Source organism: Gadus chalcogrammus, chromosome 16 (assembly GCF_026213295.1).
Source record: "Gadus chalcogrammus isolate NIFS_2021 chromosome 16, NIFS_Gcha_1.0, whole genome shotgun sequence".
Lineage (NCBI taxonomy): Eukaryota > Metazoa > Chordata > Actinopteri > Gadiformes > Gadidae > Gadus > Gadus chalcogrammus.
In genome coordinates this window covers 10,756,655-10,784,336 of record NC_079427.1, presented here as the reverse complement: position 1 = coordinate 10,784,336, position 27,682 = coordinate 10,756,655, and the positions used below count along the sequence as shown (strand labels likewise).

General features: G+C 42.0%; 2 protein-coding genes and 1 pseudogene across 2 annotated transcripts; 2 read left to right on the top strand and 1 right to left on the bottom strand.

The window, feature by feature from the left end:
- The first annotated feature begins 902 nt into the window (after nt 1-902).
- On the top strand, nt 903-13,156 carry LOC130405404 (extracellular calcium-sensing receptor-like; annotated as a pseudogene).
- A 449-nt stretch (nt 13,157-13,605) lies between these two features.
- Nucleotides 13,606-19,258, top strand: LOC130405574 (extracellular calcium-sensing receptor-like). Its single transcript, XM_056610748.1, has 8 exons — nt 13,606-14,400; nt 14,531-14,822; nt 14,908-15,197; nt 15,428-15,708; nt 15,869-16,059; nt 16,195-16,410; nt 16,502-16,625; nt 17,020-19,258. The coding sequence occupies exons 1-8, from the start codon at nt 14,102-14,104 to the stop codon at nt 17,916-17,918; spliced, it is 2,592 nt and encodes an 863-aa protein (XP_056466723.1). The 5' UTR covers nt 13,606-14,101; the 3' UTR covers nt 17,919-19,258.
- Nucleotides 19,259-21,638: 2,380 nt separating this feature from the next.
- On the bottom strand, nt 21,639-27,504 carry LOC130405577 (extracellular calcium-sensing receptor-like). Its single transcript, XM_056610751.1, has 9 exons — nt 27,221-27,504; nt 26,730-27,021; nt 26,525-26,611; nt 26,140-26,409; nt 25,582-25,788; nt 25,012-25,287; nt 24,496-24,723; nt 24,275-24,398; nt 21,639-24,182 (listed from the first exon to the last, which is right to left on the bottom strand). The coding sequence occupies exons 1-9, from the start codon at nt 27,457-27,459 to the stop codon at nt 23,269-23,271; spliced, it is 2,637 nt and encodes an 878-aa protein (XP_056466726.1). The 5' UTR covers nt 27,460-27,504; the 3' UTR covers nt 21,639-23,268.
- Between the last annotated feature and the right edge of the window lie 178 nt (nt 27,505-27,682).

Here is a 27,682-nt window from a genome sequence, read left to right as displayed (position 1 = left end):
AACTCCAAGTATCAAGCAAAGCGCACTACTATTTTAAAATAAACACTTTCTAGGAGTCAGTTTCATAACCAGGTTAACAAAAAAACATTCACATAAAAGGCTCTGCCTCCAATTCTTTGATTTTGGATATAATAGATTCATAAAAGTGTTTAGCGAGATTCATCTATTGAGTTTCAAGCCACTCTAAAAGGTATTAGATGCCAAAATGCACAATGCACAAAAAGTATATAAATCCCTAATGAATGTGACCTATTCTATAGCATAGAGCTAGTGAAGGATATAACAAATGTATAACAACGTAAACAACATTTATATTATTTACTGTAGTATCGAACCATACATATGTATTTAAAAAAAAGCGTTAGGTATGTGCATGTGTGTAACAAATACAGGTTATTGATCAGATGAAAAGGGTGAACTGGAAAAAACAATATCAGTTTTTTTTAAATATGTTCCAGGGCCAAGGGGATAATATAATGTGTATTTAAACTTTTAATTCATAAGATAAAATATACAAAACATTTGTCCTAGAACATGCATCATGTCTACCTGTAGAAACGCTTCTCCTGTGTACAGAATCTGACGTAATACAGGAAGAGGGCAGCATCTATCTGATCATATATATAACCTAGATTTAACACCCCGTAAGCACTTGCATGCTCATTTTAAGGATGGCTGTCTTGGTTGCAGTATTCTATACACCAACCTTGACTTTAGGTTTATTTTCGTTATGTTTTGCGCTTTCTTTGTATAAATCTGTGGGTGGTTTAATAATAATGAGAGTAGAGGCTTCATCTAATGCTGAGAATGCCACTGATTCTGTTGATTGTTTGCTCCAGGGTACCCCTAAGATACCTGCATTTACACAGAAAGGGGATTACATTATTGGGGGTTCTTTCCACATGCATTACTACTTGAAAACAGTGGAGAAAAACTACACCAGCCTTCCAGAGCCCCTAAAATGCACAGGAAGGTGAGTTGGTCTGATAAGAATTACAGTAAGTTGCTGTTTATTTTAATTGTGACGTATATCTTAAATAGCAAACACACCCCAAAGAAAGTATATTTTTTGTGTATCTATAAAATGTTTTATTTCTTTACAGCATGGACACCCGGGAACTGCGCTTCTCGCGTGCAATGGCCTTTGCCATCGACGAGATCAATAACAGCACAGATCTTCTGCCGGGGGTGGCGCTTGGTTACAAAATCCATGATTCGTGCTCCTCTGCGCCCATGGCTGTGCAGGGGGCCTTCCAGTTTACTAATGACCCGTCTTTGTATAAAAACAGTAAAGAGTGTTCGCCAATGGGAAGGGTGTTGGCTGTTATTGGTGATACTGGATCAACGACATCTATCAGCCTTTCAAGAATCATCGGGCCTTTTGGAATTCCACAAGTATTTATGTCATTATGCAGAACTCTGCCATTTCTGTGCCTCTATTTTGTAAAAATGCATCGTAATGTTGAATTTACTCCCTTAGGTTAGTCACTTTGCTACATGTGCATGTTTGTCTGACAAGACACAATACCCAACCTTTTTTAGAACCATCCCCAGTGATCAGTTCCAGGCCGATGCGCTTGCTAAACTTGTGAAAAATTTTGGTTGGACTTGGATTGGCGTTGTCCGGTCTAGATCAGACTATGGCAACAATGGGATGGCGTCCTTTTTACAAGCAGCGCAGAAAGAGGGTATTTGTGTGGAATACTCAGAATCAATCACTAAATATGATCCACAGAACAAGATTCAACAGGTGGCTGAAGTGATTCGCAGGTTTATACATTAATTATTCAGATTCTGCCCATTTATAAAAAAAAGAATGTCAATATGCAAACCAAGATAACTTAAATGCCAAGAATGTTTATAAAACCTTAGTAACAACCAGACTATGATTAAAAGCAATATTCGTCATGATATATTTTATTATAATACAAAATATATTATATATATAGCCCTTATTTAAGTTTGGAAATCTCTATAGGTCCACAGCCATGGTTGTCGTGGCATTTACAGCTCCAGGAGACTTGTGGGTTCTGCTTGAGGAGCTGACCGTACATCCCTCTCCTCCTCGCCAATGGATTGGCAGTGAAGCCTGGGTAACCCATCCGGAGGTTCTAAGATTTCCCCTTTGTGCAGGAGCTATTGGATTTGCTATTCCGCAATCTAACATACCAGGCTTTAGAGAATACCTTCTAGATCTTTCTCCTGCTAAGGTGGCTGCTTCACACGTGCTCACAGAGTTCTGGGAGGGTGCATTTAACTGTCTCCTAGAAAAACGTGAGAAAACTTGGAAATAGTGTTGAAATACTTTCATGCTAATGATGTTTTAATACTACTAATAATTATAATAATAATTATTCATCATCCATTATATTTTTTTCATTCTTACAACATCTGTTGTGATAATGTTTCTCTTTTTGTAGGCACTGGCTCAGTGAACAGAGTGTGTGATGGAACTGAGGATATACAAAAGCTCCAGAACCCATTCACTGACACCTCTCAGCTCAGAATCACAAACATGGTGTACAAAGCTGTTTATGCAGTAGCACACGCTATACACAATATTGTCTGTAAGGAGATAAACTCCAAAATACAGTGTGACCAATTCATGAAAATAGAGCCAGTGCAGGTTAAAAACAATAATTAATATTGTTAAAGCAAACCCTTGAAGAGGGTGCCAGCTTTTTATTGACTGTCAATACCTTAATCATACAATTGTGTTTTCACACTTTTTTCTTCCACGCAGGTCCTTGATCAGTTGAAACGGTTGAATTTCACTCGTAATGGTTACCACGTCTCATTTGATGCCAATGGTGACCCTGTGGCCTTCTATGAGCTGATTAACTGGAAGAGAAATGAGAACGGTGGTCTGGAGTTTGTAACCGTGGGACATTATGATGAGTCCCTTTCTCCTGGCCAGAAGTTCAATATCGAAAGGGAAATCAGTTGGGCAGATGGTGGCATACAGGCAGGGAGGACAACATATTCTTTGATTCCTTCAACACAACTGCTTCCAAATTTTAAGCAAAGCTGTTTGTCTATGTGTGCATCAGGTGCCTGTGTCCGTATGCAGTGACAGCTGTCCACCGGGAACACGCAAGGTTCTCCAGAAGGGAAAGCCGATATGCTGCTATGACTGTGCACCATGTGCTGAAGGAGAGATAAGCAATACTACCGGTATAACCATCTAATCCTAATAAGTGTGCTTGCAAAGCAAGCCACAGTATTGTAATTATGTGACTTATAATTATTTTTCGTATTTTTCTTCTGCCTCATTTTCGATTATTATCTCCATACTGCAGTGTTGCAGGTTTAAAAACCATGGCCGTTGCAAAAAATGCATATATTTAGTTTAATATGCCATTCCTATGATTACATTTTTTATACATTTTATTTTTTCATCGATATTAATATTAAATTTATTTAATTTTTGAAGTGAATGGGGCAAAAATTAGACATCATTGTTTAATTAACACAAGTCTGATTCAAATCAGCCCATGGACTTCAAGTTGGCGTCCTCGCTCATAAGCCTTGATAGCATTAGCATTTTAGCATGCTCATGGAATAGTGCGCACATGAAGAGGTGTTTCAAGCAACCAAATACATTTTCGTCAAGAAATCTACATGGGGCGACATGTCTAGTTCTAAATGAATTATGCATAACAAAATTACAATAAAACGTATTATAAATCTTTTCCAGATTCCTCTGACTGTTCCCCATGTCCCAAGGAGTTCTGGCCCAATGCAGAGAAGAACTTCTGTCGTCCCAAGCTTGTTGAGTTTCTTTCCTTTAATGAGATCTTGGGAATTATTTTGTCAGCATTCTCTATAGCAGGAGCCTGTTTGACCATCGTAACAGCTGTAGTGTTATTCAAGCACAGATATACTCCAGTAGTTAGAGCTAACAACTCTGAGCTGAGCTTCCTGCTGCTCTTCTCCTTGACTCTGTGTTTCCTGTGTTCTCTGACCTTCATCGGCCGTCCCTCAGACTGGTCCTGCATGCTTCGCCACACAGCTTTTGGGATCACCTTTGTCCTCTGTATCTCTTGTGTTCTGGGCAAGACTATAGTAGTGTTAATGGCATTTAAAGCTACAATTCCAGGTAGCAATGTAGCCAAATGGTTTGGCTGTAAACAACAGAGAATGACTGTAATATCTTTCACATTTGTTCAAGTTCTGATATGCATTATTTGGTTGGTACTGAAGCCTCCTTTCTCCATTAGAAACCTGACCACCTACAATGAGAAAATCATTCTAGAATGTGCATTAGGCTCAGCATTAGGTTTCTGGGCTGTGCTTGGGTACATTGGGCTCCTTGCTGTATTTTGTTTTGTGTTAGCTGTTTTAGCCCGAAAACTACCTGACAATTTTAATGAAGCTAAGCTTATCACATTTAGTATGCTCATATTCTGTGCTGTTTGGATCTCTTTTATCCCAGCTTATATCAGTTCTCCAGGGAAGTTCACTGTAGCTGTGGAGGTCTTTGCAATATTGGCTTCTAGTTTTGGATTAATTTTCTGTATATTCCTTCCAAAATGTTTTATTATTATGTTCAGGCCAGAGAAAAACACCAAGAAACATTTAATGGGTAAAAATTAAAAAGTATTCATAATTTTCTCAATAAATAAATAAATGTTAGAAACTTTTACAAACATTCAAAGTTTTTTTTTAGTGTAGGTCTTTGTGGCATTGTGATTGGAGGTCCGGTAGAAGACCCCAACTGGCTCTTCTACCAGGTTCCGCCTCTGTCATCAATTGGGTAGTGTCTAATACCCTACTCACTCTGTATAGAATTGTGACTGCCTGCAAAAGCTATTATTTGCTATGATGAAAGTAGGATTTATCATTAAAGACCTTTAACTTATAATTGATGTGTCATGGCTAATTTGTACACTATTACATATACTTGCATTTTCATTAATAAACCACATTTAAATTTAAGTGATTTGCAATATATCGATAACACTTATTGAAACACGCATTGACTTTAATGGGGACGGACGCGCAATGCATTGTGGATCCGTACGTTCCGTTGGAGCCTTCGGCTCCGTCAGAAAGTTGAAAAATTTTCAACTTTTTGGCAGCGACGGATCCGTCATCCAATCAGATCGCTGTACGGTTGCTGATTGACACCGCGCCCTCATGGGTAAAATCCTCAGTTTGTCGATGCTCATGCTAATGATCATGTGTTTTTCCCCGCGTGTGATTTGTTGACCATTATGTTAATTTTGATGTGCCTGTCCCCGGACGTGATTGGCTGCTGCATCGGAGGGCCGAGGATCCGGGAGGATAAATCACGGGCGAGCTCAACATCCACGGCAGCTGGCCTTGGATATGAAGCTTGCCATATTGGGTCTTCGAATGGTTATTTGTTGGTTGATCGAGGTTCTTGTTAATTGCTACACGGGAACTTATCCCATGCTCTGGGCTAAATAAACAAATAAACAACTTCCAGTTAACCAAAGACATCTGGTTTTATGTTGCCACCCCTTCCCCTAGCGGGGGACGTAACAATCGCGTATGCAAATTTAAGCACTGTGATGCGACTCGGCCTCTGACGATACTGCATGGAAAGCGGGTCATCTTGCATCGCAACAAGCAGGAAGTAGCGGGAAGAACCCGGCGAAGCGATTAGATTGGCTGACGGATGCCTCTGCAAAGACTACTCCCCCATCAGTCAGCCACGCCTTCCCACATCAGTCGACGGACGCATGTAGTGGGCACGGGGCGTTACGCCCCCAACGCAACGCTTCAACGCTTCAACGCGTGTACCGCGCCTAGACCAATGGTTCCCTATGCAAAAATGCAGATTTTCAACGCCCCTAATGGTGCGGCCACACCAACCGCGTTACTCGCGTTGGATAACGCGAGTAACGCGCCTAACCTGACGCTTGACCAGTGTGTGGTGGTTCAACGCTTCCAACGCGTCAACGCGCCAACGCAGCTAGATGAGTCCATGTCCATGCAAGTGAACGGAGCGTTCCCTCTTCGTCATAACTATCAAACCAAACATCCTTCACATTCACCGAGCGAACATTATGAAAGTAAAATGCTAATTTCTCGCTAGAAATGTTTCCATAAACGCATTTAATGGCGTAACTACGTTACTATTTCCACCCAGAATAAAGAAAGATGTCGGCCGTATGCTTCTGTGCAAGCTCACTACTCTCTGCCAGTGACGTCGGGTCAAGCTCCACGCTGATTGGCTACCGCGGCTAAGCGTCACGCGTTGGAGCGTTGAAAGTTAAATTTTCTGAACTCTGGGCGTTGGTGCGTTGGGCGCGTTACTGCGTTTACGTGCGTAATTACGTGCAACTGCCGCGCCTAAAGGCGGCTGCATGCTTCAGCGTTGGTGTTACGTTGTTGCGCAAAATTTACTCAAAGCAATTCATGCTCCCTTTTAGGTTGCGCGTGTTGCCAAGCAATTTACCGCCAGAACAGTAGGTGGAGTAATATGTGGAGGAAAGTTTTTCGTTGAAGACGACCTCAAGAATGACGTCTTTGTCTGTGGGAGTCGTTGGTTTGTTTATGTGCCAGATCGTGTTCTCCCCATACACAGTGAATGATGGCAACAGACAGAGGAACAGGGGTGATGAAGTTGTTGATCATTGGGGTTGTATAAATGTGCATATCTCTCTACATTTTAAAACGAAATAATGTGTTGGCAGCAAAGTTAACTTCACTTCACGTTAATGATTTTGTATATGAGCCTGCCGGGTGATACTCCAGACAGGAAGTAGTAACCAGACCAGCAGACCAATCACAGCCTTGCAGGCTGGGCGGCTCGCGTAAAAGCTTACGTAAAAAATGACGCAAGTCTAGAAAAATCGCCCGACGCACGCAAGACGTGAGAAGTCGCGCAAGGGGTGCGCAAGGGCGCGCAAGGGCCTCTTGCGCTTGCGCTTACGCTTACGTAACTGAGCATAAATCAGCCTTAACGCCCCCAACGCAACGCTTCAACGCGTGTACCGCGCCTAGACCAATGGTTCCCTATGCAAAAATGCCGATTTTCAACGCCCCTAACGCGAGCAACGCGGTTGGTGTGGCCGTACCTTAACGCGAGCAACGCGGTTGGTGTGGCCGTACCTTAATGCAAATAAGCACATGGCAGTTGTTGAAAATACCTATTTGATGGATGCATACAGCAGTTTCCTTTCTTGCAGATTGAGCCCTCCCCAAAGTTTCCAGAACGGTTTCACCCCCTCTCCAGAAAGAATGTCTTTCATTCAAGGTAATGTTTGCCTAAAAGTTCAGTCAGAGGCCCCTGCGTTTCCTTTAAGCTAATTTATTGATAAGGGGTCTCTCTGCTTCCTCTCATGACTGGCAATGGGGGGGAGGGACAAGAGAGCCTGGATAGAACACAAAGCTAGAACAAGGAAAAGCAAAGCTACATGTCTGTCGGCACTAGATACATTAGCATGTGTATCTGTTCCTGGGTTGGTACTGCTAGGTCATAACGCGAAAACAAGTCTGATTACCAAGATGTACGGAAAGGCCTCTGCAGGTCTTTCCAAGGAGAGGTTACCTAGCCCTATGAGTTCAAGAGGGTAACTGCATTGGATTTATGGAGAGTTGCACGAATGGCACGAGAATGGTCAGGACCTTCTCCACACCGGTATGCCCTGCCGCTGTTGATACTCCTTCCAAGTGCAACTGGATGGGTAGACAAGTTGGCGCCCCATCACTCTGGTGTCTGGTTTTTTTAAACGTTCTTGGTGGCCCCCATCCAACTTCAGGTGGTCCCACTCTTTCAGCAGTTGGTGCATCTGTGGAGAGAGTGAACGTTTCTTTTGGCCAGTGGGTGGCGTATCTGCTTCCACCCAGAGGCAGAGTGGTTGGATGTCAGGGTCCTGTTGTTACCATTCTAGCCCGTGCCTCTCCCACTGATCTCCCTGGTTATTTGGTGGTCATCATGGGTGGCCACAAATGGCACCCAAATTGGTTTGACCCCCACACTCCTGGTAGCCTGGACAACAGATCTGCATTCCGGTTGGCGCTTCCTGACCGATATTTGACGTCAAAGGAAAGTTCGTCAGCTGAACCACCCACCTCTGTTTTGTTGCGCTGAGTCAGGCAGTGTCTAGGTGTACCAGGGGATTTTCGACAGAGAAGACCCCAGAGAGTGTCTTTACACTTCTCTTTTATGGCCCACTTCATTCCCAGCAGTTCCTAGTTGAAGGAGCTGTAGTTCTGGTCATAGCATTTGGTCAATACCAATCAGCATAGGCCAAAATGGGTGCACTGAGCAATGCATTTCAGATACTGAAAGGCGGTCTGGCATTCATTGTTCACGTCACAGGCGTCGTAGAGCAGCCAAATTACCCATGGAGGAGGCTCTGTAGGAGAACGGCAACTTTGGAGAAGGAAGCAATAAAAGACCTGTAATATCCCACAAAGCCCAGAAAGGAGCAAACTTGTTTGATGTTGGACTGGCCAGTCTTGGACAGCTCTCGTCTTCTCTTGGTCTGTGTAGACCCCTTGGCCACCTGTCTGAGGTATTTCATCTGCTGTCAGAAGAATTGACAGTACCTTTGCTGTAGTTTGAGGCTGTGGCTAAGGAGAACTTTGAAAAACTGCCCAAGATGTTGCAGGTGTGTTTTAATGTCAGGTGAGTAGACTCTTCCAAATAAATAAGCAAGTGGTCACGTACCTTGTCTCCCAGCCAACGCTGAATAAGCCTCTGGAATGCTGCAAGGGCGTTGCACAATTCGAAAGGCATCCGGGAGAGCTCATACAGACCTAGTCAGGTGGATAACGCGGTCTTCTTCTCAACCTGCTAGGACCCGCTTGCTAGGTCCAATGTAGTGTACCATACTGCCTGTTGGTGGCCCGTCAGAGATTCCTCGATCCTGTTTAGAGGGGAGGGGTCTTTATGAGTCGCAGCATTAACTGATGATGATGATGATCCTTCTTTCTTTCCTACAATAATTATTGTGGCGGCCCAGGGAATCGAACTCTCTTGAATCATGCCATGGTACAACGTACTTTGTAGCAGCTCAGGGCACAATGTAGGGGGAACAGGCCTATACTTTACATGGATGGGGGATGCTGTGTCAGTGGGGATCTGGTGTTGAAATGCCCTGGTGCAACCAAAGTCGTCTTCATGGGCAGAGAACACCCCTGGCTATTTCCGTAGCAAGGTAGAAAACTGTTTCAACTGTTCTTGGATAGAGTTTTCCAGGCCTTGCAGTGGTGGTTCCCCATGCCGCCTCTAATGCCCATCTATGAGTTATCCTCCCTTACCCACCATTCTGGAACTTCCACTTCCAAGAATGATATTTCTACTACAAATAATAATTATTATAAATTGTAGTAGTAGTAGTAAAGAAGTCATTTGGAAAGGAGTTGAATTAAGAACAGGGTAGAAATAACTTCATGCATTAGTACACACCTAACAGTGTGGAGTAAAGTCCCTTTGCGACTAAGAATCTCTTTTTTAAAGTGAGGCCGTGACAAGCAGCCGCATGAATAAAAAAAATATATTATTTACAGAAGGATTATACAAAGGAAGATCAATTAAAAAGGAACTGAAGTTTCCAACACAGTGCACTACTATTTTAAAATAAATACTTTCTAGAAATCAGTTTCATAACCAAATTAACAAAACACATTGACAAAAAAGGCTCTTCAGCTAATTCTTTGATTTTGAATATAAACGTATTTAGCCAGAATCATATATTGAGTTTCAAGTCACTCTTAAACGTATTACATGCCAAAAATGCACAATTCACAAGTAGATAAATCCCCAATGAATGTTACCTATTCTACAGTGGCGAACCTTGAGCACTACAGCCGGGCCTTCACCTCAGCCCCAATTGCTGAGAAAAGAAATCATTGCGGAAAAAAAAGACACAGTACGCTGAATTGAAAGCGTTTAACAACGGCAATCCTTTAATTAACGATGAAAAGGATGTAGCCTAAACAAATAGACCATAACATCAATAACATTCTCCGCAACAAGAAACATACTGTAATGAAAAATCTGGAAACATAAAATGAGGTCACAAGTGCAGGCTGGAAATGTAGGCTATAGAGTGGCGAAGTCACGCCCCTTCCGGTAGAGCTCATGGGACCTATGAGATCGAAAAATATGAATGGGTGTCAATGGAGAAAAAATAATTATTTTCTGGTCCCAGTCTTTATATGCCCTGGATTACACATATGTTGTTTGTGGATTTAAATGATAATTTTTCATGCAAAGAAAACTAAAAATGTTCGTGAAGAAGTTTGATAATTTTAGGTTTTATGTGAGGCCGCTTTGTGAACTACAGCTCTTCGCTGCTCTCGACGCATATGATATACGTCACCACACCCGCCCTTGGAACTCGGCACAGAGATGGCGATCTCTCTGCCCCACTTCACCGCTTTTTCCAAGGGGAGGTTAAAAGCATCGAAAGAGGTGAAAACCATTATAAGTCGGGGCACGTGCAGAGTTTCAGTTATGCCGATGGGAAGATTGTCGGTCTTCTCCACGCCAGTTGCAGGGAGCGTGACGTCACATACGAGCCGTGTAGTCTTTCTCGTTGTGTTTTCTCTACAGCCTTTATCTGAACAATTGCACAATAAACGGTCAAACTCTTTGCATGAAATATTATCCTTTAAATCCACAAACAACATATGTGTAATCCAGGGCATAAAAAGCCCGGGACCAGAAAATAATAATCTTCTCTCCATTGACACCCATTCATATTTTTCGATCTCATAGGTCCCATGAGCCCTACCGGAAGGGGCGTGACTTCGCCACTCTATTTCTTGCATTTAACCTGTAGGGGCCTGTATGCGGGTTTTGCACCGCCCAGCTAATGTAAGGCCAGCGCTGTGTTCCAATACCCGTACTTCCATGAGTACACTTAAAGTGAGTACTATCCATACTCACTTGAGTACTATCCGTACTCACTTGAGTACGTTAATTTTTCCGATGTGAGTGCTGTTCCAAATCGAGTACTCCGTGGTGCACTTACCGGAAATTACTATCACGACTGCCGCCGCGGCTCCTCCCCCGCAACAAACATCCCGCTTTGAACGGTGAACCCTTTACGCCTAGCAGCTATAAAAAGCTATAAAAACTATAAAAAACTACAAAATGACTCTATTAATGCAGGCTATGTGGAAAATGCGCCGACTTTGGCTCAGCCTGTATGGAGTTAGATTCATGCCAAAACCCCGCACACACGCAAAACGTGTTTTGCTCACGCATAACGATTCACACGCACACAAAACGTGTTTTACTCACGCAAAATGATTCACACACACGCTCAGTGTGGTTTGCAAATACAAAACATCATTCACAAACTAAAGCATTTTGCTTCAGAAACAAATACAGTATGTTTTACACAAAGTACAAAAAAAAATCCTTCAAGTACACAAAACAATTCTACAAGTACGGAACACGAAAGCTGCGCGTGGATCGGAATGCATTTGCGCACGGATCGGATTGCATTTGCGTACGGAACAGCAAGGCGGAAAATTTGTGCCAAAAGTCACGTGACAAATAAATGTCCTGTTATTCACACTACACAACAGCAGGTGGCGGTGTTGAGTCAGTTTAAGGCCGCCAGGACGATCTTTTTTCTCCCCAAAATCTTTATTTGATGCCAAAACAGAGTGGCGACACTTCCATTGGACTCACCTGTTGGCCGCTCATTTTGTTCAATTTAATCTCCCAAACTAGCTTTTCTCCGTGTCGTACGATTCCGTGACAAAGGGGCGGCAAGTCGCATAGTATGGAGTTGAATCCACACACGTTTGGCCGGCATCAAATAAAGATTTTGGGGAGAAAAAAGATCGTCCTGGCGGCCTTAAACTGACTCAACACCGCCACCTGCTGTTGTGTTGTGTGAATAACAGGACATTTATTTGTCACGTGACTTTTGGCACTAATTTTCCGCCTTGCTGTTCCATACGCAAATGCAATCTGATCCGTGCGCAAATGCATTCCGATCCACGCGCAGCTTTCGTGTTCCGTGCTTGTAGAATTGTTTTGTGTATTTGAAGGATTTTTTTTTGTACTTTGTGTAAAACATACTGTATTTGTTTCTGAAGCAAAATGCTTTAGTTTGTGAATGATGTTTTGTATTTGCAAACCACACTGAGCGTGTGTGTGAATCATTTTGTGTGAGTAAAACACGTTTTGTGTGCGTGTGAATCGTTATGTGTGAGCGAAACACGCTTTGCGTGAGCAAAACACGTTTTGCGTGTGTGCGGGGTTTTGGCATGAATCTAACTCCATAAGCCTGGCTCCGCCCTCTTCCGCTTCGTAGCTAAGATGGCTGCCGTTGAGTACGGAAAGTGTCCTTCGATCCACACTTCACGATTAGCCCGTTTTGAGTATGACATCCGGGGCCGTGTTCCAATACCCGTACTGTCCGTACTGCGTACTCACAATTTGAGTACACAGTACGTTCCAATTCAGATCCGGCGAAAAGAAGTATACTTCAAGGACCCGGATGCCGTACTCAAAATGGGCTAATCGGGAAGTGTGGATCGAAGGACACTCTCCGTACTCAACGGCAGCCATCTTAGCTACGTAGCGGAAGAGGCGGAGCCAGGCTGAGCCAAAGTCGGCGCATTTTCCACATAGCCTGCATTAATAGAGTCATTTTGTAGTTTTTATAGTTTCTATAGCTTTTTATAGCTGCTAGGCGTAAAGAGTTCACCGTTCAAAGCGGGATGTTTATTGCGGGGGAGGAGCCGCGGTGGCAGTCGTGATCGTAATTTCCGGTAAGTGCACCACGGACTCGATTTGGAACAGCACTCGCATCTGAAAAATTACCGTACTCAAGTGAGTACGGATAGTGCAGATAGTGTACTTCCTTTAAGTATACTCATGGAAGTACGGGTATTGGAACACGGCACAGGTCCTTGAAGTATACTTCTTTACGCCGGATCTGAATTGGAACGTACTGCGTACTCAAAATTTCGCTAGTAAGTACGGACAGTACGGGTATTGGAACACGGCACAGGGTATGTGTTTGTCAGACAGTGAATGTCAAGGGAAGAGGCGAAGGCCGCCTTGGAAAAGGCCGCCTTGGAAAAGGCCGCCTTGGAAAAGGCCGCCTTGGAAAAGGCCGCCTTGGAAAAGGCCGCCTTGGAAATGGCCGCCTTGGAAATGGCCGCCTTGGAAAAGGCCGCCTTGGAAAAGGCGATGGTATCAAGATAGCCACAACGTTGCTCTCGTCTTCCGCCATCGATCTCACCACTCTGCCCCGCCCGCTGTTCGGACTTCACGAAGCCCTACGATCTTTTGTTTTTGTCCCGCCCACTGAAAATCAAACCTTGATTGGTCAATTTTACCATCACTCTCCAAACCAAAACACATAGTTTGGCCTTCCCCGAGATTCGTGAATGAGCAAGCTAACCGGGCTTCGATAGAGACGGACTATTCTTATTGGATAACGTTGGATAATGTTTCAGGACAGTAACCCTTTCATTGCGGATGTGAACTTGACAGTAAACTTAACTTCAGAACATAGATGAGAGAAAATTTATTTAATGTATTGTATTAAATTAAATCAGTTAGATTTTCTTTTTTAATCTATACATATTTTAATTAATACTCATATTCTTTGGTTCAGAATTTTTTAAGGCCTTCTCTGAAGGCATAGAAGGCCCTGAGGGTTCCCCTCTGCTATTCGACATAATAGAGGCAGTGAAGGATATAACAAATATATAACAATGTAGACAACAATTCTTTTATTTACTCGAGTATGAAATCATACATATGTATTTCAAAGAAAGTGTTTGTGCATGAGTTTCACCAAATACAGGCTACTCATCAGAACGAAAGGGTTAAGTGGCAAAAATGATATGTGTTTTAAAATGTGTGACATGGCCAAGAGGATAATATAATGTGTCTTTAATCTTTTTATTCATTAAAATAAAACATGCAAAACATTTGTCATTGAAAATACATCATGTCTAAACTGTAGAAACGCAAAAAACATCCATGAATAACAAACAACTGAATGATTCACATCCATTGGTAGCAGTTGGGATTCTCCTGTGTGCAGAATCTGACGTAATGCAGAAAGAGGGCAGCATCTATTTGATCATTTATATAGCCTAGTTGTAATACCCCGTAAGCACTTGCCTGCTCATTTTAAGGATGGCTGTCTTGGTTGCAGTATTCTTTACACCAACCTTGACTTTGGTTTTATTTTCGTTATGTTTTGCGCTTTCTTTGTATAAATCTGTGGGTGGTCTAATAATGAGAGTAGAGGCTTCATCTAATACTGACAATGCCACTGATTCTGTTGATTGTTTGCTCCAGGGTACCCCTAAGATACCTGCATTTACACAGAAAGGGGATTACATTATTGGGGGTTCTTTCCACATGCATTACTACTTGAAAACAGTGGAGAAAAACTACACCAGCCTTCCAGAGCCCCTAAAATGCACAGGAAGGTGAGTTGGTCTGATAAGAATTACAGTAAGTTGCTGTTTATTTTAATTGTGACGTATATCTTAAATAGCAAACACACCCCAAAGAAAGTATATTTTTTGTGTATCTTTAAAATGTTTTATTTCTTTACAGCATGGACACCCGGGAACTGCGCTTCTCGCGTGCAATGACCTTTGCCATAGACGAAATCAATAACAGCAAAGATCTTCTGCCGGGGGTTGCGCTTGGTTATAAAATCCATGATTCGTGCTCGTCTGCGCCCATGGCCGTGCAGGGGGCCTTCCAGTTTACTAATGACCCGCCTTTGTATAAAAACAGTAAAGTGTGTTCGCAATCGGGAAGGGTGTTGGCTGTTATTGGTGATTCTGGATCCACATCATCCATCAGCCTTTCAAGAATCATCGGTCCTTTTGAAATTCCACAAGTATTTATTTTATTATGCAGAATTCTGCCATTTCTGTGCCTCTATTTTGTAAAAATGCATCGTAATGTTACATTTTTTCCCTTAGGTTAGTCACTTTGCTACATGTGCATGTTTGTCTGACAAGAAACAATACCCAACCTTTTTTAGAACCATCCCAAGTGATCAGTTCCAGGCCGATGCGCTTGCCAAACTTGTGAAAAATTTTGGTTGGACTTGGATTGGCGTTGTCCGTTCTAGATCAGACTATGGCAACAATGGGATGGCGTCCTTTTTACAAGCAGCGCAAAAAGAGGGTATTTGTGTGGAATACTCAGAATCAATCACTAGATATGATCCAAAGAGCAAGATTCAACAGGTGGCTGAAGTGATTCGCAGGTTTATACATTAATTATTCAGAATCTGTCCATTTATAAAAAACAATGACAATATGCAAACCAAGATAACTTAAATGACAAGAATGTTTTTAAAACCTTAGTTTCAACCAGACTATAATTGAAAGCATAATTCATCATGTTTTTTATCATACTAAGAAAATAATACAATTTTTTTTATTATATTTATTATATAAATAAATATTATTTATTTATCTTTGGAAATCTCTATAGGTCCACAGCCATGGTTGTCGTGGCATTTACATCCCCAGGAGACTTGTGGGTTCTGCTTGAGGAGCTGACCGTGCATCCTTCTCCTCCTCGCCAATGGATTGGCAGTGAGGCCTGGGTAACCCATCCGGAGGTTCTAAGATATCCCCTTTGTGCAGGAGCTATTGGATTTGCTATTCCGCAATCTAACATACCAGGTTTTAGAGAATACCTTCTAGATCTTTCTCCTGCTAAGGTGGCTGCTTCACACGTGCTTTCTGAGTTCTGGGAGGGTGCATTCAACTGTCTGCTAAAAAAACGTGAGAAATCTTGGAAAAAGTGTTGAAATACTTTCATGCTAATGATGTTTTAAAACTACTAATAATAATAATTATTCATTATCCATTATAATTTTTTCATCATTACAACATCTGTAGTGATAATGTTCTATTTCTCTTTCTGTAGGCGCTGGGTCAGTGAACAGGGTGTGTGATGGAACTGAAGATATACAAAAGCTCCAGAACCCATTCACTGACACTTCTCAGCTCAGAATCACAAACATGGTGTACAAAGCTGTTTATGCAGTAGCACACGCTATCCACAATATTGTGTGTAAGAAGATGAACTCAAAAATGCAATGTGACCAATTCATGAAAGTAGAGCCAGTGCAGGTTAAAAACAATAATTAATATTGTTAAAGCAAACCCTTGAAAATGGTGCCAGCTTTTTATTGACTGTCAATACCTTAGTCATACAATTGTTGTGTTTTCTCTCTTTTTTCATCTACACAGGTCCTTGATCAGTTGAAAAGGGTGAATTTCTCTCGTAATGGTTACCACGTCTCATTTGATGCCAATGGTGACCCTGTGGCCTTCTATGAGCTGATTAACTGGAAGAGAAATGAGGACGGTGGTCTGGAGTTTGTAACCGTGGGACATTATGATGAGTCCCTTTCTCCTGGCCAGAAGTTCAATATCAAAAGGGAAATCAGTTGGGCAGATGGTGGCGTACAGGCAGGGAGGACACCTTATCCTTTGATTCCTTCAATACAACTGCTTCCAAACTGCATGGAAAGCTTTTTGTCTATGTGTTTATTAGGTGCCTGTGTCCGTGTGCAGTGACAGCTGTCGACCGGGAACACGCAAGGTTCTCCAGAAGGGAAAACCGATATGCTGCTATGACTGTGTACCATGTGCTGAAGGAGAGATAAGCAATACTACCGGTATAACCATCTAATCCTGATAAGTGTGCTTGCAAAGCCAGCCCCAGTATTGTAATCATGTTTCTTATAATTATTTTTCGTATTATTGTTCATCCGCCTAATTTTTCGATTATTATCTCCCCCTCCAGTGTTGCAGGTTTAAAAACCACGCCCATTGTAAAGAACTGTGCATATATCAGTTTAATATGCCATTCCTATGATTACATTTTTTTTGATACAATGATATTAATATTAATCTTATTTAATATTGAAAGTGAATGGGGCAAAAATGAGGCATCATTGTTTAACCACAAACATTTTCCACAAACACTAGGCATGCGGTGACATGCCTACTTCTAAATGAAATTATGTATAAGAAAATAACAATAAAAACATACTATACATCTTTCTCCAGATTCATCTGACTGTTCCCCATGTCCCAAGGAGTCCTGGCCCAATGCCGAGAAGAACTTCTGTCGTCCCAAGCTTGTTGAGTTCCTTTCCTTTAATGAGATCTTGGGAATTATTTTGGCAGCATTCTCTATAGTAGGAGCCTGTTTGACCATCATTACAGCCATAGTGTTATTCAAGCACAGATTTACCCCTGTAGTGAAAGCTAACAACTCTGAGCTGAGCTTCCTGCTGCTCTTCTCCTTGACTCTGTGTTTCCTGTGTTCTCTGACCTTCATCGGCCGTCCCTCAGACTGGTCCTGTATGCTTCGCCACACAGCTTTTGGGATCACCTTTGTCCTCTGCATCTCTTGTGTTCTGGGCAAGACTATAGTGGTGTTAATGGCATTCAAAGCTACAATACCAGGGAGCAGTGTAGCCAAATGGTTTGGCTCTAAACAACAGAGAATGACTGTAGTATCTTTTACATTTGTTCAAGTTTTGATATGCACTATTTGGTTGGTTTTGAAGCCTCCTTTCTCTGTTAGAAACCTGACCACTTATAAGGATAAAATCATTCTAGAATGTGCATTAGGTTCAGCATTAGGTTTCTGGGCTGTGCTTGGGTACATTGGGCTCCTTGCTGTATTTTGTTTTGTGTTAGCTGTTTTAGCACGAAAACTACCTGACAATTTTAATGAAGCTAAGCTTATCACATTTAGTATGCTCATATTCTCTGCTGTTTGGATCACTTTTATCCCAGCTTATATCAGTTCCCCTGGGAAGTTCACTGTAGCTGTGGAGGTCTTTGCAATATTAGCCTCAAGTTTTGGATTGATTTTCTGTATATTCTTTCCAAAATGTTTTATTATTTTGTTTAGGCCAGAGAAAAACACCAAGAAACATTTAATGGGTAAAAAGTAAAATGTAGAAAAGCTAATGTAACCTTTAAAATCATACAAAGTATATATTTAGTGTTGGTATTTTTGGCAGTGGCAAGTAAAAGACTAATCTAGTGTAATTTCAATCATGTCGTACATTAACCCTCATTTTTATTATAATTTGTCACGATTAAAGTCCATAAATTATGCTATATTTGAGTGGGCCATGGTTTTCTTTTTACATTAGGGGAGAGTGGGGTAAGTAGTGCCAAGTTTGACTTAAAGTGCCCTTAAAGCAAGGGGATAACAGTAATGCCTCCAACTAAGATATCTACATATAGTTTAGGATGTTGTGCATCCCTGGGAACAATTACTTTGGATCTTAAACAAACTGTTTGAGAAATACAGCTTTAGAAGAAAAAGTGGTTTGGTGGCACAACTTGCCCCTGGTACGGGGTCAGTTGTGCCATTAGAGAGAATACACTGGGGGAAATTGTGCCATTGATAATTTCTGTAAAAAGGATCATTTTAATATCACAAATGATAATTCTACATAAAAGCAAGACAAATTCAATACATCAAAGTCAAAGTCAAAGTGTGTTTATTGTTGCATGTACCAAATTGCTTCAGCACAGCAAAATTCTTACGACTTGGCAAGCATCATTCATCTACGCAGTATACGTCATACATATAACATAAAACTCTATAACACTATGACAATAAAACATATAAAATGTAACATTAACATACAACAATTTAAAAAACAACATATATATCTGTAGCACTATGACATTATAACAATATAACATATAACATTAACATTCAACAATTAGAGTACAGTAGAAGGGCTAGCAGCAGTTTAAGTGTGAGTAGAGAATAAGTTAAAAAGAAATGCTAAGGATAAGTTAAAAGTTTTTAAAATTGTGCAAATATATCTATGAAGTGAATTGTATGAGTGGGGGAGCAGGGAGTAGGTGGAGGTGGCAACTGTTCAGAGGTTCAGTGTTTCTGATTCAGAAGCCTTACAGCCAGGGGGAAAAAGCTATTTGTGAGTCTGGTAGTCCGTGTTCGGATGCTCCGGTAGCGTCTACCAGACGGCAGCAATGAGAACAGTCCATAGCCTGGGTGGCTGTTGTCCTTTAGAATCTTTTTTGCTTTCCTCAGGCATCTACTGTTGTAGATGCCTTGCACGGAGGGGAGATGGCTGCCGGTGATACGCTCCGCTGTCTTCACCACCCTCTGCAGGGCCTTGCGGTCGGCAGCGGAGCAGCTACCATACCAGGCAGTGATGCAGCCTGAGAGGATGCTCTCAATGGTGCATCTGTAAAAGTTTGTTAAAGTTTTTGAAGACATGCCAAACATGCCGTCTCCTCAAGAAGTATAGCCGCTTCTGTGCAGTTTTGACTGCTGAGCCTGCCTGCATGGACCAGGTTAGGTCATCCTTGATGTACACACCGAGGAATTTGAAGTTGGAGACTCTCTCCACTTCAGCTCCCTCGATGTGTATGGGGTCCTGACCCCCACTCTGCAGCTTCCTGAAATCCACGATCATTTCCTTGGTTTTGCAGACGTTGAGGGACAGGTTGTTGTCTTGGCACCATTCTGCCAAGACCCTTACCTCATCTCTATAGGCGGTCTCATCGTTGTTAGAGATGAGACCCAGGATGGTAGTGTCGTCTGCAAACTTCAGGATGATGTTGGAACTGTGTGTTGCCACACAGTCATGCGTGTACAGGGAGTACAGGAGGGGACTGAGTACGCAGCCCTGGGGGGCCCCGGTACTCAGGGTCAGTGAGGAGGAGGTGTGGTTGCCCATTCTCACCACCTGGGGTCTGCTCGTCAGGAAGTCCAGGATCCAGTTGCACAGGGGTGTTTTAAGACCCAGGCCCCTGAGCTTCGGGACGAGCTTGGCAGGCACAATAGTGTTGAATGCTGAGCTGTAGTCCACAAACAGCATCCTCACATATGTGTTGCTCTTTTCCAGGTGGGAGAGGGTGGCGTGTGTAGCTAGGGCAATGGCATCGTCTGTTGATCGGTTTGGACGGTATGCAAACTGAAAGGGGTCCAGGGTGTTGGGAAGGGTAGAGCAGATGTGGGTTCTGACCAGCCGCTCGAAGCACTTCATAATTGTGGAGGTCAGCGCTACAGGGCGGTAGTCATTCAAGCAGGTTACTGATGTTTTCTTTGGTATGGGGATGATGGTGGCCTGCTTGAAGCAGGTGGGGACTTCAGACAGATGCAGTGATAAGTTGAATATGGAGGTGAATACCTCCGCAAGCTGGTCAGCGCACCCCCTGAGGACGCGGCCTGGGACTCCATCGGGCCCCGATGACTTCCGGGGGTTCACCCTTTGGAGCTCTCGCCTCACGTCAGCCACGGTCAGGGACAGAGTGTAGTCGTCCTGGTCCTCGGCCAGTCTTGCTGAAGGAAGGGGGGTTGGTTGCCTCAAACCTTCCGTAAAAGGTATTGAGGTCGTCAGGGAGAGAGGCGGCAGGCTGATCATCACTGCTATTTCTCCCTTTATAGCCAGTGATGTGTCGCAGGCCACCCCACAGGCGTCGGGGGTCAGAGCTTAGGTAGGTGGACTCCAGCTTGTCCCTGCATTCTCTCTTTGCATCTCTGATGGCTGTCCGCAGGTCACATCTGGACTTCCCCAAAGCCTCCTGGTCACCAGAGTTAAAGGCAGAGGACCGTGCTTTGAGCTTAGCACGGACATTACCATTCACCTATTACTTGTTTAACTTTTATTTAAAGTTTTAACAACATCAAAGGCCACTTTTCTATAGCAACGCCTATACCGTCACATGAACACCTAATTGAGTCTTACACTTCACAGATCCAGCCTACTGGGCTAACAACTCAACATCCTACTTGTCAATGCAGCAGGGAAACATGAACTTCTGCTCCTTTCTGGCTGTACCACCAAGTTTTGTGGTGTGTGTGTGTGGTTTACATAAAGATAGTTTACGACATCAAAGGCCAGTTTGCTTAAAAAAGGCCTAGTGCCACATGAATACATAGGCTACTCAGAACAAAATCAAAATTCCAAAATGAGCACTTAATCATCTGCATCTGAATCTCTTCCCGGATCCGGCCTACTACTGAACATCCCACGTGTCAATGCTGCAGGGGAATGTAAATTCATGCGCCCTTCTGGCTGTACCACCAAGTTTTTGTTTTGTGGGTAGTTTCTTGAGCACATCACCTCTAGGGATGACTCCTTTATCATTCTCTCTTAATGTGAAGAAGGGCTTTCCATCAAAAGACCTCTTACAACTTTGCTTCAGAAACTTTGCACTGATCTCGTCACCTTCAACTTTCTCCACCAATCCAACATAGTTATAGGATGTGGATTTTTTACCTGCAAACTTCACAATGACAAAGTCACCAGCAGACAGATCCTTTTCACCATCATCTTCATCACTCTGGAAATCTGAACTCTCATAATCAGTGGCATCACTAAGTGGAATTGGAAAGTCACTCTCTTCTGAGCTACAGGTGAGCGCTTTCTTTTTGGGTTTGGTTTGTTTTGACCCTTTCAGGCCCCCCTTCTTATTTCCACTCATTTTCTTCTTTTCAGCCCGTTTCTTTTCTCTGCTGTGCGTCTTCTCCAGGCCATCTTCTGCCTCATCATTGGTGGTGGAGTTTTCTTCTGAGTTACTGTACACGTTGTTTTCTTCTTGGTTATTTTCTTCTCTCTTTCATTCTTTTTCTTTTCCTGCTCAGCCTTTTTATCTTCTTTTTCTTTGTGAGCCTTCTCCAACTCTATCTTCTCAGGTGTGTCGGTCATGATTCTAGTTTTCACTTTCTTTTTTACAATTCTGTTCTTTCTTTCTGTGGCTTTTGGCAATTGAAGTATGACTTCTGGAGACACATAACCCAAGTGAGCAGATTCATCACGCATCTTTTTATGGTCATCCTGCAGATCTTAATCTCCTTTCCAACCTGACGTATGGTCTTCTCCTCTTGCACCTCTTTCACTGCTCTTTCCAACTCCTCAAGAGGAGTTGAAACCCTGTCTGTCTTCCATTTTTATTTGCGTGGCATGATGGTCTAAGAATATCACATAGTTTTAGTGATCAAATGTAAGATTACAATGAACAATAACAATAAAATAGAATGAAGTAATATATAGTAAAAAAAATCATAAATTGGGGTAACTTGTGCCACTGGCACAACTTAACCCAGGCCCTTTGGCATAAAATTACCCCAGACCCACCATTTTGAAAAAAATGCATCCCCCAGCTGTTTTGAGCAAGCATCATGCTAGACTGTATGGACTCAAGTGTATTCGTGTCAATATACAACTATTGATTGTCATGGCAATTCCCTCCTCGATTCATAGTAAGGTAATGTTTACCTTAAAGGTCAGTCAGAGGTGCCAGTGTTTCCTTTGAACAGATGTATGGATAACTCTCTTATCCCTCTTGACTGGCAATAGCCCTCCCCCTCTAATTATTTCACGGCCAATGGGTAACAACAAAAGGCAGGGAGAATTCTACCCGTTTTAGCCTAAGGTGGCTATCACAATAGCAAAGCATATTGGAGGTCGCGGATCCTAACAATGTCAATATTTAACTAGGAAACACAAAGTAAAGCATAAACCCTTTGGTATCTCTTGTTTCACTGGTGCTGAAATGATTAGTCTATTGAAAATATGTTTGTTATATCGGGCATTCATGTTTTGGGACCCCCTTTTTATATGGCTAGAGGCTAGGAGCTTCCTAAATATCCAGTGTACTATTTGTAGAAGCTAAATGCTAGCGTACTTAAAAATGATATTTTTCACGTCATGCTATCAACACAACGGTCCAATGATAGAAGTCTTATCATTTCAAAATTTTAATAATTCACCATGTTTAAGAAAAGTTTCTTTATTTAGATTGGATTATGTTGTAATCGAGGCTCAAGAAGAGTGACTTTGCTGTGACTTACAGAAAAATGCTAGTGTTAGGAATGTTAGTTCCTATCTCTGCCTTTTGTAGCTCCGTGACATCACAGTGATACACTTTGCTGTTTTAAAAGGTAGGGTCAATGGCTGCTCTCCAGACCCAAAATACATTTTTGGACACAAACTTACATATTTAAATTTATAAACTTTTATAGTGAACATCTCCTCAGTCCCAGGTGACTAAAAAAAACCATGCAAAACAAACATGCTACAAGTTCATAAGATCATGGCCTACCATACACCTATTACTAGTGAAAAAAGACACATAACAATGTGTGACACAATGATACATCATATTTTTTACAGATTTGTTTGTGATCATATATCCAACTGATTTCAAAATGAAATGATCATGGAATGCAGTTATGTAGTCTAAATAACGTGACAAACATTCACGTAATCAATCGATTATACCGAAAATTTAATGAATCTAAAGCTGGCTCTATTCTTTTGGGACACCCCGTCCCATTATAGCCTTCTTTGTGTTTCTCTCAGGTCTAAGCAGAATTATAAAACACTTTGGTCCAAATAGGGCCCCTAACAGCCCAAAACTAGAAGCTAGAATGGCAAATACCTCCACAGCATCTGCAGATTTACCAGGGGAGTTAATATAAGCGGGGATAAAGGCTATCCAAACAGCACAAAAGACAAGCATGCTGAAGGTGATAAACTTGGCCTCATTGAAGTTATCTGGCAGATTGCGTGCCAAGAATGCAAGCAAGAAGCTGAGAATAGCCAGTAATCCAATATAGCCCAGTAATACTCCAAATCCAACTCTGGACCCCACTACACACTCAACTACTATTCTGTCATTGTGATATTTTGTGTTTCTATTTGGAGCTGGTGAGGAAGACACAAGCCAGGTTGTGCATATTGCTGCTTGGATTAAAGTCAGAAATACAACAGTCCCTCTCTGTTGAACTGCCCCAAACCACTTCAGACTATTCCCACCAGCTGGTTTGGAGGCCTTGAATACCGCCAGAACAACCATGGTCTTCACCAGGATACAAGAGACACACAGAACAAAGCTGATCCCAAAGGCTGCATGCCTCAATTGACAAGTCCAGAGCCTTGGTTGACCAATGAAAAGCAAGGCGCACAAGAAGCATAGTTTGAGTGACAGCAGAATGAGGAAGCTGAGCTCTGAGTTGTTGGCCCTAACCACTGGTGTGGTCCGATGATGTGTGAAGATTCCTAACACAATTGCACAGTTGAGTGTTCCTATCAAAGAGGCCGTTGTTAAGGATATGCCCAAGGGGTCATTGTATGAGAGGAACTCTATCATTTTTGGCACACAAACGTCACGCTGAGGGCTTGACCAGAAGTCTTCTGGACAACTCAGGCACTCTGTCGAATCTGTGAAAAATAAATTTAAAATTGTAACTGGAGAAAGGTTTAATTTACCCATAGGATCAATTACATTATTAGATGTTACATGGTACACCAACCTGTCCTATTGTTAATTTCTCCATCTGAACAAGGGATGCAGTCGAAGCAGCAGTCAGGCTCATTCTTCCTCCTGGCCATGCGGGTGCCTGGGGGACAGCTCTCACTACACACTGATCGAGGTGGCTGAAGATTAAATATAAACGGTTACAAATAATTAATTTGGAAAGCTCTTAACTTGACTAGATCAACAGTTGAAAATAGTTGGCTTGGCAGACCAGACCTTTTTGGGCACAAAATTCCAGTAGATGATGTCTTCTTTGAGTGTGGTTTCTCCACCTGTGACAGCGGTCTCCTTGACAACTCCAACATTCTGAACTACTGTGCTACCGTCTGGGAGCCAAAGCCAGTTCATTACATCATAGATGGGTAAAGCGTCCCCATTCTCATCAAATGACACTTGATCCCCAAAAGGTGTGGTAAAGTTGATCCTATCCAAGTAATAAACTAGCTAGAAATGTAGAGGAGAAAAAATAAATAATAAATTACATTGTTGAACTATGAAATATAAAGATACAAATAGTAACTTTTGGACCGGTTGGAATTTTAAAAAGGTCAGCTCAAATATTCATTTTGTAATTTTATAATATGTCAATTGTTATACATTGATTAATTTTTATTCATTTACTAGATTATTATTCAAATCATATCAATCAATAATAACAAGAGTAGGAGTAAAGCATTTATCTTGAAGTTGGGGAATCTCTGTTTGTTACATAGACACAAAATTTCACCAAACCTGCCATGGCTCTAGTCTCTGTAAACTGGCGCAGGTTTGCCCGACAAAAGGTCCCCTTCCTGGAACACACCTCAGCATGTCATGGAGGGCATTAGCCATGGCATATACTGCCTTGTACACATTATATTCTGGCCTGAGGTTTGACACATCCAGGAACTCTGTCTCTGCAGTTGCCAGGTTCTCCTGCCCTGTGCACAGTCTCCCCCCTTCATCGATCCATTTGGGCGGTGAAGGCGGGAATCTACACTGGAACGTCTCCTCCCAAAACTGCTGCACCTAAGAAACATGTTTAGTTATTTGAGGGACTGAAGAGTGCTACTCATTGCTCAATGCTTAAATATACTGATCTACCAGTGTATTTGGTAAAATAACTGAACATAAAAGTTAACACCATAACCGTTCATTTAAAATATAATAATCAATATGCTAAAATGAAGAACCTATGGTAAAATTCTTATGAGAAAAATCTATTTTTTGGCTGTTGTGTTTTAATCTACATTTTTTGTATAAAATAGTACAACATATTAGGACATGATTATTTGTATTATTTGAGGAAAAAAATATATTCACAAAGTTATTGTCCTTGCTGCTGAGTGTCTTATTGTTAGGGCGTATTGTCAGTAGAAAGTCCCTCAGTCCTGGTATCTCTCCCCGGCGGATGGCAATGCCCAGAGTGCCTGCAAGAAAAGGCATGTAGCTGGGAGTCTGAGGTACAATGGATGTTGACCAGGCTTCACTGGCCATCCACTGTAGGCCTGTAACATTCTGCCTTACCACCTGCGGATTGGAATGAATAAAACATGCAAGCTTCTTAGCTTTGTGTTAACTATGCATTGTGTCAACACATATTTTATTGAGTAAATATTGCTGTTAATCCTTTTAGCTCATATTAAAATTGCATGCATTTTTGTTCATTTTATGTATACATTTAACACATTCTTTAAATAATTATACTGCAGTTGTTTTAAGATCAACTGTTGACCATTTGGTATTTTTTTAAACTGCAATATGGCACAATACCAACTAATTAGTATTTCTTTATGACGATTATCATTGAATAGTTTCTAATTGTGGTTGGTAGAGCAAAGCAAGGTATATTTTTCTGTCCATAAATAATTGTGTCCTAACCTCTCCCATGAGGTTAAACATGTGATTCTCATGTGCAAAAACAATGACCACACGGGAAGTGGATTTCTTCATTATGTCAACGATCCTTTGAAGTTCACCAAGGTCGTTTCCCCACGGCAAAACCTCTAGATAATCCAGACAGCCTTCACCAGACTGGGCCAGCTCTGACTGGAAGGAACGGGCGGCGTTGAGACCGTAGTCATCATCACTGATCAGCAGGCCAAACCAGGTCCAGCCAAACCGCTTCAGAATCTGGAGCATAGCTCGCACCTGGTTGGGTTCAAGTAAACATTAAATATTCGGTAAATGTGTGTCTTAATTATGGAAAGCTATGTATCATCTTTAATTAAATAATAATGACTAAAACATCTCTCTTTAGGTTCACCTGAAACGCATCACTTGGGATAGTTCTAAAAAAAGATGGGAATCGTTGCCTGTCACTGAGACAGGAACATGTGGCAAAGTAACTCACCTGCGAAAACATACAGAGCATACATAAGGTGTTCCCTCCACTGATAAAACAATGATATATTTATGACATTAATGCATGTCAAAAAAGTAATGCGAGATGGAGAAGGTCGAAAACTTACCATGGGCATTTTGAACAAACCAAAAACACTGGAGATGGCAATAGTATTTGTGGAGCTGGAGTCACCCACAATCCCTACCACAGGGGTTCCTCTACAGCTTGCGGCCTGGTCAAACTTCTCCTCCTTGCCACTGGCCAATGAAAAGGCAGCTCGGAAGGCAACTCCGAGTGAGGCACAGTTATCATGCAGTCTGTATCCCAGTGTCACGTTTGGCAGAAGACTGTCACTCCTGTTGATCTCATCTACTGCAAACAGCATGGTCTGGGAATGCCTGAACCCTTGAATGTCAAAACTACCAGCAACCATTATCATAATACTCATAAAAGAATAACAATATCCGACTATGAACCATAATCTTGATCAACATTATACTGCACAGCTAATAGCATAATTATAATTATAATCATAGTCATTAAAAAGTCATAGCAATCTATTAATATTGTCATAACGGAAACAATTTCAACAACAGTTAAACATTTACTTATTCTCACCCCTGGCAGATGGGCTGCTGTGGTTTGGAGGTGAAAAAGGATTTGGGGAAGATAGAGGTATAATGGGTTTCAAATAGACCCCCCAGCACAATGTCTCCCTGTTTATACATGCCATTAAGACTAAAAGGTTCCTGCAACTGACAAGAGGAAGAAAGAAGGGACGAGGCAGGCCATAACGATAGAGAGAGCAACATCACTAAGCATAAACATACAATGTATCTGACTAGGAAGGCCGTCATCTCATCACTCTCCCTATGGCCTATTTCAACAAGTGCTCTGCCCAAAGCAACCTAACTTTATAGAAGCCATAAGATCCACCCCTTTGTCAACTTAAGTCGTCGTTTGAGCTTTTTAACCTCCCATTGTAGATGACAAAATAGAAGAATGATATATCGATAATTTTTTTCGTGCACATTAAACGAACCGTATTCCAGGCCATTCCAATGGAGGGTTAGAAATCGT